At 43.4% G+C, this 14,404-nt stretch overlaps 1 protein-coding gene across 1 annotated transcript in view; it reads right to left on the bottom strand.

The window, feature by feature from the left end:
* Positions 1-264: 264 nt before the first annotated feature.
* Positions 265-14,404, bottom strand: part of RAB1A (RAB1A, member RAS oncogene family) — a 21,288-nt gene continuing 7,148 nt past the window's right edge. The window contains exons 2-6 of the mRNA XM_035895046.1: positions 7,562-7,634; positions 5,262-5,357; positions 3,738-3,833; positions 2,583-2,714; positions 265-2,302 (exon numbers count right to left, since the gene is read on the bottom strand). Coding sequence (XP_035750939.1) covers positions 2,105-2,302; positions 2,583-2,714; positions 3,738-3,833; positions 5,262-5,357; positions 7,562-7,634 — 595 coding nt within the window. The 3' untranslated portion in view covers positions 265-2,104. The remainder of the gene's footprint in view (positions 2,303-2,582; positions 2,715-3,737; positions 3,834-5,261; positions 5,358-7,561; positions 7,635-14,404) is intronic.

The following is a 14,404-nucleotide window of genomic DNA, read 5'->3' as shown; positions in this document are numbered from 1 at the left end:
TCCAGCCTGGCCCCTTCAGCCAAAGGTGTTCAATATTTCTGCGCACAGGTAAGAGACTGCAGTGCCCCCATCCAGGATATTTTGAGGCCTACTCTGCCCTCCTCCACACACCTCCGACCCAGCCTGGCATCCCCAGGCTTCAGCATTTAATGGCACCAGCACAGGAATGACTTGGGGGGGAAAAATAAAAATAATAACCACCAAACACCTGGTGTAGCCCAAGTTGGTTTTGCAATGCTTTTATTACTGTATATATTAACATACTTTTTTTTTTTTTGGATAGTATGTAGCAGGCATCTTGACATTTAAGTTCATTTGTGCACTTCTCTGAAGGGAAGATGTTTTACCCTCAATACACCTCCTTCTGCTTCGGTTCCTGATCTCCGCAGCACTCCCTACTCCTACCGCTCCTGAGGAGCGAGTCACATCGTATAATGAATTATACCAACAAGCACATCTCTAATAGAAAGCACATCACTTTATTGTGAAGGTCTCAAGTGGAAGAGTTCAACTTAACCATGACAATAGTTTATGTATTACAATTGCCTGTTGATTGATGCAACTATGTTGAAGAAAGCTGTTAGCCAAAGTCACCCCCCCCAAAAAAAAAAGTCTGAGGATATTTGCACCAGTTTTAGTTTATACCTCACAACATACCTAGGCTATATTTGTACTATCACAGGGTGTATTTACTACTTGGGGAATGTTACATGGTCTTTCAAACATGAGACTATTTACAGAAGAGGCTGAACATTGGAGTTTAGATAAAGCTGAACAATTTTACATGTATAGGAAGTGTTATAGGCTAGCTTTCCTGTGGCTTTTAGCTAGACATCAGGCACTAATGATTTGATTAGCTCTGTACAAAGAATCACACACTGTCCAAAACCTCTTGGCTGCTGGTTAGTTCCAAATGGTTGGAAAGAGCGCCTACTGTGAGCAACAGTCTGCTGTGGGGCCTGGCTGTCCCCGTGTCCTCCTCCTGATGCCTCTCTGCATAACAGAATAGAAGCTAAGCTGTCGCACTACATCAGAGGAGCACTGATTAAAAGAGGATGGAATTAACAGTATATAGAAAAGACATAATATACTGGTAGAAAGTTATACCACCTCAAGGTTACGTTGAAGTAATTTGTGTTGGGGAAATACCATTCTCTCTCTCTCCCCGACTACACAAAGTGGACAGGAAGTCCCCAAATCAAGTCCTTGAGAAATAAATTAAGTTCCAAGACTAAGTTAGGGAACTGTTGTACATTCAGAGTGCATTATGCCCCCGTGAACATTGGCTGGGTGTTTCTGGTACAGCATACGTGCCTTAAGCACCACGACAGCTCAGTCTTTCAGGCCGCAGTCACTAGTTCTAGTTGCAGGGAAGGTCTCTGGCCTACCAGAAGGTCTGAGCGCCATGGCTGCACACAGATATGTTTTGTGCACAATGCAAGCCTGATTTCCCCCTTAGCCATACAAATTAAGACAATATTTATCACCATACAGTTTGATATTACTTCCAATAAGTACAATATTTATTAAACATTTCTTCAGTTTTGTTACATATTGTGCAACAAATTACAATATTCTGCAGCCACAAATTATATGCAGAGTATGAAGAAACTATTAATCAGATAGTGTGATCTTTCCATTTATAATTCTACAAGGAGGAACTAGCAAATCAGATCTTACATATATCTTACTAAATTTTATGCATGGAAAGTGACAGACACTGTTGTGCTGTTTGATACAAAATGGCTAAACTTCATCTTCAGAAGACTAAACCTGACATCTAAACATGCCAATAGAAACATCAAAACAAAAATACATCCTAACCAACCACAGGAAACAGTCTGGTATCAGGGAAAGCAACAAGGATTACACGTTTATAAACCAGCACACAAAGGTTTAAAACAGTTCTGAAAATGAAGTTAGCTGTCTTGAGTCAAGGGAATAAAAAAAGTCAGTATTGACCATTTACAATCTCTGACCTTTGTGGAGACGGTAAGAATCTGTTGTAGTGCAGCTACATACAGTACAATTCAGGCAATTTTTTTTTTCACTTGGGTTCAGATTGCAAATTCATTGTTGTGAGACAAAAGGGGGGAGGCAAGTTTTAGCAGCAACCTCCACTAGACTGCTTGACTGGAGTGCTCTGAATTTTAACATTGGACTTCTCTGCACCACCAGCCGTCGCTCCCGGACCCATTCGTTTTTTAATCTCAGCAGCCATGGTCATGAAAGACTGTTCTACATTTGTGGCATTCTTTGCACTGGTTTCCAAAAATGGAATTCCAAGAGAATCTGCAAATTCCTGCAAATCAAGAAACAGTGAACAGTAAGCTCATACACTGATTGACACCTTGTTTTCTGGTGCATTTCTGGATAAGCTGTGAGTTCCTAGACCACCCCCCCCCACTCCCCAACTCCCCTCCTGTGGTGACCTGCACCGCAAGGGCTCATGAAACTGCTCACGCTCACAGCACTGTGACACATGGGTACCATGGCCCTTCCCTGCTCTAAAACTCACTCGGGTGCATCAGGATCCAGACTAGGTGCCCAGCCACAGCAAATACACATCAGTATCAACATACCTTCGCTGTTGTATAGTCTACTACTTTCTTTGTGGTCAGATCGCATTTGTTCCCCACCAACAACTTGTTGACGTTTTCACTGGCATAACGGTCTATCTCCTGCAGCCACTGTTTTACATTATTGAAAGACTCCTAGGAGATAAGAGAACTGTAAGCAAGACCCTTAACCACGAGGACAGTTCAGCATGGTTCAGTAATGACTAGGAAAGAATATGAAGCAGTGTGCTTAACTCATCAACATGATCCACAGCCACAAGGGAGAACTCTGTACTTTAATGCTACAGTACTCCCCCAATGGCCTCAGGACAGGCAAGTCACAGGGTCTATACAGCTCCTCAGCCCATGCTCCCAGCCCTACACAATCAGCCCGTCCTCCCTTGCTGCACTCCCCCCCATTATTTTTTCCCTGCTCCATATCTTGAATAGTCAACAACTTCTGCCATCTGGGACTCTTCTTCCTCCTCCTGTAGCAGAGATAAAAGACACAGCACACAGCTGAAACCAGAAGAATCCCAAGCATTTACCAAGCACTAGGTATTAGGTGCAAACCACATTGTTGTAGAGATGCTGGAACAGCCTCCGACTTCAGAACTGGCATGCAGAACTGATACTCAAAGTTAGCAACTGAATCCAACTGTTCTTTTTCTATTAATTCAGGAAACTCTACACTTCCTAAGAGCCCTTTAAACAGAAAAACTGCAACAGTAATCTTCACAGATTCTTCCACAAAAAACACTGGCTCAGTTGTATCCTGCGCACATTCTGACCGTTTTCTGTTTCTGCCAGGTTTTTTTATTGTAGACCAAAGTTCAACTACATTCAGAAATCTTTCAACAGCTTCCACCAGTAACTCAGACTTCCTGCTACCAAAGGCAAGATGAGAAGTATTCACAGAGAACAATCCATTATCTGCCCAACAAGTTTTAGGTTAAGCCCAAGGCACGAGCCACAGATCCCACTGCTCCTTTTATTTGTGTTTAGTCCCAAACCAGACACTAAACATACATTCTGCTTGATAGACCTTAGCGCAGCCTGAAGAACATGGTCACTGTCTCCTTACAAAGTGCCAAGCGATTAAATTCCCAGTTTTTATTTAATTATCCACCTAGCATATTCCACCTGGAAAAACTCTCCACAGAGAGCTTTAACACTTACCTGATCTGTAACATCATACACAACTATGATGCCATGAGCGCCTCTATAGTAACTGGAAGTGATAGTTCGAAACCTCTCCTGTCCTGCCGTGTCCCACTACAAGACAAACAACAGGATCAGTCACTGCAGTGTAGGTGTACCAGTGTTACACATTAGCTTCCAGAAATACAGCTCAGCTGATCAGCCATCCAACTACAGGCATATCCAAGTCACAGCTACACAAGTGGCTCTGAAATTGCACGCATCAATGAGAAGATCAAGATACTTTAACTGAGAAGGATTACACTTCAGTAGGTACTTTTCTAGAAGCACTAATTTGTTTGGTTTCAGACAAGTGTAGTCAAGAGATCTCGCTGGGGAAAACATTAAGCAGTTTTGACCCATGAAGAAGCCACGGTTCAGTGGTCAGAAGAACAGGGCTTGAAAACCTGTTAGGAATAAGGTCAGAGAGATGTGGCCCTAACATGACCACTCCCTTCAACTTCCTTGGTGTAGCAGTTGCAAAGGTATTTAAAGGCAACACCCTCTTTGGAGGATGAAGTGCAACAACTCAGACCAAGCCTGGTTCCTTTCTCCTGCTGGGAGAGTCAAGGAGGGACATCAGGTGCTTGACCTCTCCCCCCACCAGGACAGGAACAGCACTCACCCGAGCACTTCTCCCCCCAGAGCCATGTCAAGAATTGGGCTGGCTGCATATTAAAAATAGTCACTCACAGATTTCAGTAGTGTCAGCATTCCTAGTAGGCTGCTCTGGACTCAGGACAGCTACATTAGAGTCTGAAGGCTCAGACTCAGGCTTAGGCTTCTGGCTGTAAACTGGGCTCCAGCTCCACAACACAGCCTGGAATCCCTGAGTCATTGCCTTCAAGTCCTGAAGGCCTTGGCTTGAGCTGGAAGCAGTGGCTGACAGGGATTGTGTGACCTTGCATAGATATTAGATTTCATCACACCAGTCACCCTTTTAGAGTGCTTCAAGATTAGAGGAAAGACCTGCCAAGTCTCTTCCCCTGCTTATTCCAAGTGAAAGGCCAAAAGTGTAACCAGAAAACACTGCCCAGTGCTAAGGCAGACAGGACAGTTACAGGCCTGTGTCAGTTTTTCCATTCAGGTCAACAAAAAGCAGAGTTCCCAGCACTAGACAGCACAGCCTGCTATCAACAGCTGCTATAGAGTTCAGGCATCTTAGACAACAGCATGATACCCTTGCGCTCACACAAATCCTGGCTAAATACTGCAGAACTACACCAGTTTTGATACAAGTGCCTTTTAAATACTTAAGGTTTCTTTTCTTCCCAGGAAAACAAATTTGTAACAGGTCATTTCCTCTTTCAGACAGACAGCCTTGATACCCATCCTTCTTTAAGGACAGGTCATGGGCAGCCTTGTAGTCTTGTAAAAACTGCCTAGCCTCTTGTGACAGGGAAGATATCACTTCTGTTTTAAAGTACAAAGATAACTACCAATAGTTAGTAATTCTGTGCTTCAACAGATTAAAGTACCCAGGAGTTGAGAAATACTACTTACTATCTGAAGCTTGATTGTTTTCCCATCTAGTTCTATAGTTCTGATTTTGAAGTCCACACCAATCGTGCTGATGTAACTTTCTGTGTACGTGTCATCCTAGGAGAAAGAGTGAACACAAGTCAAGCCAGCTGCACCTCTTCTTCAGTCACCTACTTTATTATGCAATAGGCAGGCACCAGGCAGACGAGCTACTTAACTCCCTAGCAAAAACAGTCTGATCATTCATGGCAAAGGCCAGCAGGTAGCCAGGTGTTTTCACCAAGTTACTTCCTTTTCAAAAATTCTGCAGAGTTTTTTAAAAGCACCTCAAACAACAAGATTCACATTCCAAAAACTAGTCCAAGAGCCCCTTTTCTGGAAATCCTCTAGTGTTAAGTCCTTTTGAACTGTAGTTTAAAAGCCAGTCTTTGCTCATGTTGGCAGACTGAAGAGCTACTTAGAATAACCATTATGGTTACTAAAATGCCTCAGATTTTTCTTTTCCTTTGATGGTTTTTCATCTGTATTACATAGCAGCTACCTACAAGAAGTCAGAGGCTTTGCCTCAGTCTCACTCCACATCTGAATTTCATATCTGCTGCTGCCACAGCTGGTTGCTAAGGCAGTTTAGAGTTACAGCTTGGTACTTGTGTTAAGTCCCCTGCTCTGCAGTCTGTATAAATACAGGAAGGAAAACACAGCACTGGTTTAGCAGCTTACAGGGACCTGGCTGCATAGTCTCCAGCAGGCCCACAGAAGCGCTGGATCAGTCTTTGCGTCCTTCCAGCGCTTGTTAGCTTGCTGGCATGAAGGAAGTTTCTATTCCCAAAGTACCAGTAGGATAGAACTTAATGTAAAATATACCACAAAAGGCTTTATGCAACCAACAGCCATCACAAAAGCAAGGATTTCTTTGGGTTGTGAATGGAAGACACCTTAGGTAATACATCTGCCTGAGGGAACACATGCGAGTGAGAATAAAGCATTAAGCCTTTTAGAACAACATGACATTTATTTCCTTAACATTTCAGTACTCAAAAGGGTATGTGTGAAAAGCCTGATGCTGTTTAACCTACAGCAGGAAGAACACAGGTAAGTGAATGCTGCAGTAATTCCTTGTGTCAGGATAAAACAGCTTAGAAATCTGACTTTCTAAAGGAAAAAGCTACTTAGTTGAAGAAATGCCAGATAGCTTAAGTTTGCGCTCAGTTATCTATCAAAAAAGAAAAGTTGGATTATTCACAGGAAGCCAAAATAAATTCAAAACTATCTGCAAGAAAAGCAGGCTAGACTGATCTGGGAGTGCTGCTCCAGCCTTGGTGTCACTTCCAACCCACTGCCTCCAGTTCCGTGAGCAAAGCAGGTCACATCTTTCTAGAGTGCAGACTGGTTTTAGTGTCTCCCTGTCTTAATATTGCACAAACAGTGGTTGTAATCGCTGTAACTTAGGTGATGCTATTCGTACACACCAGACCACCATTTCATATTAATAAGATGAAACAACAGGCTCTTGCCAGAGGTGCCTAGAGCAATTCTTTAGGCTGCCATCATCTTGCAGTAGTATCAAACTCTACTTTCTAAACTAATGCCCCATATTCTCCCTTCTCCTCCTCCCATGGCAACATAAAGCTGCACTTTGGCATAGATGTAAATACAGAGTTCATTGGACTCCAGCTCTTCCTACTCAGAGCTGTCAAACCCATTTTAACTTTTCCTGTTGACAGGAAAACTAGAGCTTCTTGCATCAAATTCTAGCCACAGCAGCCCACCACCAATTTTAACATTATACTCTCATTCACTAAAGGAAGCATAAGGCCTTATTATTCCTAGAGCATTATTTAAATTACTTCTCCCTCTGGCTAAGCAATTGGCAGGCCTTTTCAATGAAGATATCAAACTTCATCTGGCTGAAAATATTCAGATCAAGTAGTAACTGATCAAGGTCTTGCCCTGACACATTTGTATTCTTCATGCCTGAAGGCACACACCCCAGAATTCAAGTATGTTCTTCCATCTTCACTGTTCTATCACTAGTGTAATGATGCAAGTTAAATTAAGGTATCTTGTTCTCAAGTAACAGGAAAATGAGAATTAAACTTAACTGGACGTATTCTTGATATTATTTCTTTCCATATTACTCCAACAAATAAATCAGCTAGAAACAAATGCAGAAGACAGGAGAGTTTTGCAATTATTTACATATTCCTTGGTATACCGGACCTGACAGACATCAGTCCTTTCAAGTAGGTCTTGTAGCAGAAAGTTCTTGCTAAGTACCCCGTAGCTTTTTTTATATAAAGTTTTCAAGCATGATCACTTACTGCAAACCTAAGTAGAAGGCAAGATTTCCCAACACCGGAGTCTCCAATCAGAAGTAGCTTGAATAAATAGTCACTGCAGAAGGAAAAAAAACAGAGTCACTTAATGAAAAACACTATCAAGAATCAAGTCCCTTATAGCTAATATATTATGATATTTGAGAAGGGTAAATTAATTACTAGGGAAGTCACCTACAGCTCCAAGCTTCTCTATCCAGTTTAGACACTCTCACAGTTTATTTAATTTACTTGGTAAGGGAAGTGTGAGGTGGATGCTCTGAACACAGCATTTTTGTGCAGAACTGCACTCTCCTAGGAAGTTACTCTGGGGGTATTAGCGTGACTATCACCAAGACTAACACAGCCCTACTTCAGCCCTTTGTGGTCTAGCAAAGATTAAAATCATGCTTTGCAATTAAGTGCAAGCCTCATTGGTTGAATGACTCAAATAACACGCAGATGATAGCAATAGCCTGCTGTCCACCAGAGCCATTATCTTCATATCATCTTTAAAGTCAAAGGCTTGATTCCACTGCCCAGCGTCACAAATACCATGTAGCTGGCCAAAAGCAGCCAATTTTTTCCTCAGTTTAAGTTACCCAAATTTAAGTTCCAGCAGAATCCAGCAGCACAGTATGCAATTTAAATATATGAACTACAAACACTAAGTTTAGTGGCCTGCTACAGCAAAATTAACATCCATCTTCCATGGAAGACTATTAACAGCAGACAGTGACCACACACTGCACTTGCCTTTCAGGAATTAAAATAAAGCTAGAGCCATTGCCAGATGAGGATACATTCATTCTCTGGAGGATGTCAGGTGTGATGTTGATAAGTCTTAAGTCACACTGGAAGAGAGGACACCTTTTTTTGCTTAAGGTTGAGTCCTCCCAACATTGAGGGAACAAGCACAGTATCATCCATAACCAACCCAGTCTTACACTTCAAAGAGTAGCAAAGATTTTGTTGTTAGCAAAACATCAGATTTCGTGTTAGCTGTAAGACTAATGGGCAGTTTAACACTGGAGATCAAGTAGCAGAGGAAAAAAAGCAACAAACCACCACTTACACAAGTTATTTTGCTTTGTAAGTACTGGACTTACCTATTCTAGGTTTACAACTCTTCAGCCCTGTAGCATCCAGGATTAAGTTCTGTTCTCATTTAACCACAAGAGTTTACAACAGACATATTTCTATGCCCACCTAACCAAACTGAGAAGATAAGGTGTATGCAAATGCCTGAAGTCAACTGTCCCCACCTATTATTCTCCCAACATCACCATTGACCCTGGCTGGCAGGAATCCAGCCAGGAAACTGCATCCATCCCCAGCTGCTAACAGCCAAGCAGATCCCCAGCTGCTTAGCTTTTCACCACTCCTCTGCTCAAGCACCCAAGTGACTGTCCCCTTGGTTGGTCCCAGGCTGCAAGAACACACTCAACTGAAACCTTCATCAGTTTCCGCAGCACTTCTCTCAGGGCTACAGAGAAGTCAGGAGTGGCGAATGTAGCAACTAATAAGCTGACCCTTAAAAATGCAACCTTCCCCCACAGTGTAAAGCTAAAAGCACTCAAGGTATTTAAAAACAAAAATCAAAGTCAAAGTATATCTAGCAGTTTACAGTCACAGAACTTACTACTACGCCTGTCAAGTCACGTACAAATACAAGGCAAGACAGTTTTAGCAGAACAACAGTTATTAACCCAAACTGTTCAGGGGAGATAAGTTACATTACATCACAACCCACACATCTTAACAGCTTCAAGATAGCTGAAGCATTATTACTGACCAGAAGCATTATTTCTGCTCACACCATTACACTGGTGATCACAGACAAAATACATGTATCTAAGATTGGGCCTGCTCATAAGGGGACCCCAAAGTCCCTCCTCACACCTTGGAGTCAGTCCTGAGCACTGCCTCCCTGGGTGCTTCAAAAAACCCACCAGTTCCAGGTGTCCTGTGGCTCCACTTGCAGAAACTCCACTACAGCCACAGGGGAAAGCCAGTGGCTGAGGATGCACAGCTGTGGTTTATCACACGAGACGTGCTTTAAGCCTAGTTATGACTGAAGCAGGACTGTATGGACCAGCCACCCAGCTCTGCTGCCTCTCAACCACCACCATCACCCAGGAACCAAAGGGCTACTGGACAGAAACTGTAGCAAGAAGCATTTAAAACATCTTATCCTGCCAATAATTTAGTTCCCTGAGCACAGCAGAGAAACTCAATGTAATCTGGAGAGCAAGGTAAGGTGCAACAGCTCAGAGACCTGGTCCACTGTTCAACATATTCCTCCTTCCCCAGGATTATACATAAGCCAAAGCCACAACTGCCTGAGCCTTCAAACAGCTCCTTCCTACTTCAGCAGGCAGTTTTGGTTGTTCAGTTCTCTGCAAAACCAGAATTTTCAGCAATACTGAAGTTAAATTACTACTTACAGTAAGCATCAATACACTTGAAAGTATTAGAGCTTGCAGCATGTTATAATCCCCTTAAGAATGGTAACACATGAATATTACCACTATATTGTCTTCACTAAATGAGTGGAAAAAAATTAATTCCTTCCCGGTGTAGGTAAGGCTTCAGCTACAAGTCTGGAAGCTTCATTTAAGAGCCACCCCTTGCTTCCAAGGGGAATTCAGGTCCCCCAGCCCCCAAACATCAAGTAACTTATCTTCCTCTGTCAGTCTTAGCACTAGGAGCAGCTCCTAACCAGATCTGCCCTGCTATTAAATCTTTCACTGTTCAGAAGCAAACAAGAATGATAATGGTTTATACACAGTGCTACTGTTAAAGCAACAAGAACCCAGGAGCCTTGAATGCTGGTTTTGACATCTTTGCTATTAAGACCTTTGCTCACTCTGGGCTTCAGTGTTTCCAAAGCAAGTGACAACCAGAGGATCGATCGTATGGTGACTTAAGCCACCCACCTCACTCTCACCGAAACCAAGGCCAGTGCCAGTCAGGCTGCAGCACGGCTGGAAACAGCCTTGACTGAGGTAGCTCTGTCTCTGACCTTAGAAATGAGTGTTGTGTCACAAAACCCAAATTTGCCAGATAAGCAAGACTGACACTTAGGCCTGCATCAGAGATAATTTAAATAGAATCTCGCTATTTCAGTTTTAAAAAATTAAAATAATTCCATATTCCAATGACATAGTGCCTTTCTAAGTACAGTTGCTTCAGGACCTTCTAAAATACAGCAGTGCCTTGAGAACCACACGTGCAGGCTGTTACACACCGTGTGATGCCGGAGACAGCTCTCAGGGTACAGGAACAGTTTAAATCAAGTAAAAATGAAAGCAAGCTACAAAAATTTGCAGAAAACTATTGCTATACTGAACTACACTGACAGAATATTTGCATTAACAGGTTCAACTGTAGCAGTGTGTCCAACAAGCCACACAGGTTAATTTTGGTATTTGCTCCTGAAGAGCCACACAACCATTTCTGAAGCCACTGAATTCTGCTCTTCAAACCTGAAGACTTAACTCATCAGCTCCTCCAGTTTAGGGAGCCTTCATAAAACAGGCTGAGCTATGCAGTGCAGCCATCTCGACACTACTTGGAGATAGTGTGAATTCAGATTTATCATTCAACTATTTCTCACCATTTATGTAAGCAAGTAATACTTGGCACCCGTAAGAGAGCACACACTGGAGGAATATGTGCAGCAAGGCAGGTAGGTACTGTCAGTAAGAGCAAGGCTTTCAAATCCTCCCCATCAGGAAGAGGATATGGCAACCTCCTCTTGCCAAAGAGATAACGAATAGATAAGCAAAGTTTAATTGCAAAAAAGGCATCTCCAAAACAACCCTGAAATTTTTGAGCAGAGAGTATCCTCCTCCTGTTACATGTGTTTTCCCTGCAATATGCAGCAAGTTTAGAAGACCAGAAGTCAAGCTGCACACAGACCTGGCCAAAGCTATGCAGATCAAGGGGCCTGTGGGCCTCAGATACTTTCGTTTATATGTGGGGATTTTTTAAGTGCCAGGAAGGTTTTATGCCAAAACAGACAAGACTAGGTAGGCATCAGCCTCCAACAAGGAACTGCTGGAATCTGCTTTAATCACTGATGTCAGCTGCAAAGTTTACTGTAAAAAGGTACTCGCAGCAGCCTCAAATCCTCACTCTTTGTTCTATCACCCAGAAATTTTGAAGAGAAACATGACTATCACTCTGATTACATGCTGCTTGTGTAAGTAAACAGAAGACATGATGCTATTTTGCATCGCAGATTGCTGTTTAGAAAGGGTAGGACACAAACAATTTCAAATGATTCCAGCAACCCAGAAGCCATCAATCAATTTTCATCTACTGAACACTATCACGCAAGACTGGAAACCCGCACACAGGTATTCTCTAACAGTTCTGAAGAATGTCAAACCCCCAGATTTACTCATCTCCCCTTGAAGAAGGTATCTAGAACAAGATGCAGATGCTACAGAGCACTGATCAAGATTAATTCCCAATACCACTTGGCTGTTAGATAGTTCACCCACCAGTATGTTTATGCTAGTCAGCCTACTACATGCAAGTTGCAAAAGGGGTAGGAAATGCCGAACCTGACATGATCTAGTCACAACAGAGTCAATATTGACATTTTGCTCATTTAAACACCATAAGTGGGGGAGGAAGACAGAAGGAATACATCCCAGTGCTAGGTGGGCAGGTGTTTTGAGAATTTAGCCTCCAGACACTAGGACTAATACCTCACCCATCCCTCTTCAGCTCCTTCACTCAAATGAAAAAGCACACTAACTAGTCCACTAGGCTGTCCCACAGCCCTGAAGTTTCAAGGAAACTCTCAGAAGCACACACCCCCCCCTTCAAACCCTTGCACCAGAAGTTTCTAATCCTATAACTTTAATAGGAAAATTGAAGGAGGCAGGTCTTTTTATTAATAAACTTTAACTAGCTATCCCACTGACCTTGGAGAGTTCTGGCACACCCAGGAGAGAGGATTTGGGGCTACAGACTGATCTGAAGCTCCGATAAGGAAGTGAGAATGTGTTACACTATGGGCAAGGCACTTCTAAAAGGACAAGTGGAGATCTGTACCTCTATCTGTTACAGGTAGCCAGAAGGAATAATGTCATAATCCCATAAGTCCTATTCCTGGTTTAACATTGGTCCAAGTATACACATTACAGTGACAGATATTTTCTGTCCATCTCACCACACCCTTCCCATCTCCTATCCTCATACTGCAGCCACAACCCTGTCAGGAAGTAGCAATTTAACACTACAAATTAATCTTGAAGTACAGCTTTTCCTCTTTGCTTCACTCTCAAGAACTCAGCCATCCTCACCACCAGGAACAAGCACACTTCACTGAGAATTAGTCTCCCTCAAAACATCTTCTCCCTCTACATAGCCAGCATTCAGTATCTCATTGCAGGCAACTATTCTCAGCATCAGAGCCTAGAAAGCTGAGAGGCTTCAGGAAAGGCAAAAAAGGAAAAAGTCCCCTTCAACCTGTTTCTGCACCATGTTAGTGGCCTAACACTTTGCAGGTAGTTTTTCACTACAAAACCCACCAGTCTGCAAGGTAAATCTGAGTCAGAGAGTCATTACAACCACAGAGGCACCACCAATTTGTTGGTCTTCCACCCACTGACTACCTGCAGCTACTCTTTTGGTGTCTTCCAAAGCCACACAAGCAAGCTTGCCAAGACATACCTTGAGTTCCTGGCTGTACCCCTTTAGTTTTCACCAAGTCCCTTGCACTAGCTGATGACTACTTTGCCTCCTACTCTTATTTGCTCTTCAGGTGATTTTAATGGGCCCAGAGTGCTTGCAACCACACTGCCATAAGCAGAGAGCACAAAAGCCATGACCATGCAAGTCAGTAGCCTCAGCTGTGTGGAAAAGCAAGCTCTGAGGACTGAAATTATTAGAAGCATCATCCATGAACAGAGATGATGGGTTTCTAGAGCAGTCATGTCATACCACACATGCATTTCAATACCATAACCACTTCAGTTACACTGGAGGGCACAGTGGCTTCATCATTCCAAACTGGAGTGCCAGCAAAGCCAGCATCAGTCAATTAATCCTAAAAACACTCTTCAACACTAGAGTGTTGAGAGTGCAGCAGCTGTTTTTTAAAGTGCTTTTTAAAACTAATCCCAAGTCTCTCCTCTTATTCACTCAAAAAAAGCCATGAGCAAAACCAGGTTTATTGTCCCCAACATCCCGGTGGGCAAGCCACTGCTCTTAACAGTTGCCAGGATACAGGCAACTATTGGCCAGAGAGCCCAGACATCCTTACTCCCGAGCAGGCCAATTAGAGAAAAGGCCATATTCACACAACGAGGTACAACGACCCTTTGAAAAAAAAACCTGAAACACCTGTGCCATCACCAGGTTTTCTAGGCAAGTGCTATTTCAGCTCAAGACAGCCCCAAGAGCATTTCATTATCAAGTCACAGCGTTGCAAAATCTACATAGGCAAGAAGTGTTTTGCAAGAGCCATGTGACACACACATGACTTGCAGCTAAAGTGAAGGGTGGACCTCTGACTACTAAGCTGCCAGCAGCAACCGGCCAGGAAGATCGGCTTTCACAAAGAGCTGGTTCCCCCCCTCACTTGTGGGAGCCCGGGCTCCCATGCGCGTCTTCCAGGTCCGGAAAAATCGCCGTCAGCTGCGCCCATACTTACTTCGCCGCCGACCGCGCTCCCGGGGAGGGAGGCAGGATGCCGAAGCCACCCGGACCACCGGGCCCGGGTTTAGAGCAGGGACACCATTAACTTTTCACGGCCCGGCGCGCAGCTGCCGTCGTCCCGCTCCCCCCCCCACCGGTGCCCGTAACCCAACCCCCCCGGGACGGGACCAC

Source organism: Egretta garzetta, unplaced genomic scaffold, assembly GCF_000687185.1.
Source record: "Egretta garzetta isolate BGI_Z169 unplaced genomic scaffold, ASM68718v1 scaffold360, whole genome shotgun sequence".
NCBI lineage: Eukaryota > Metazoa > Chordata > Aves > Pelecaniformes > Ardeidae > Egretta > Egretta garzetta.
This window is presented reverse-complemented; position numbering and strand designations above follow the sequence as displayed.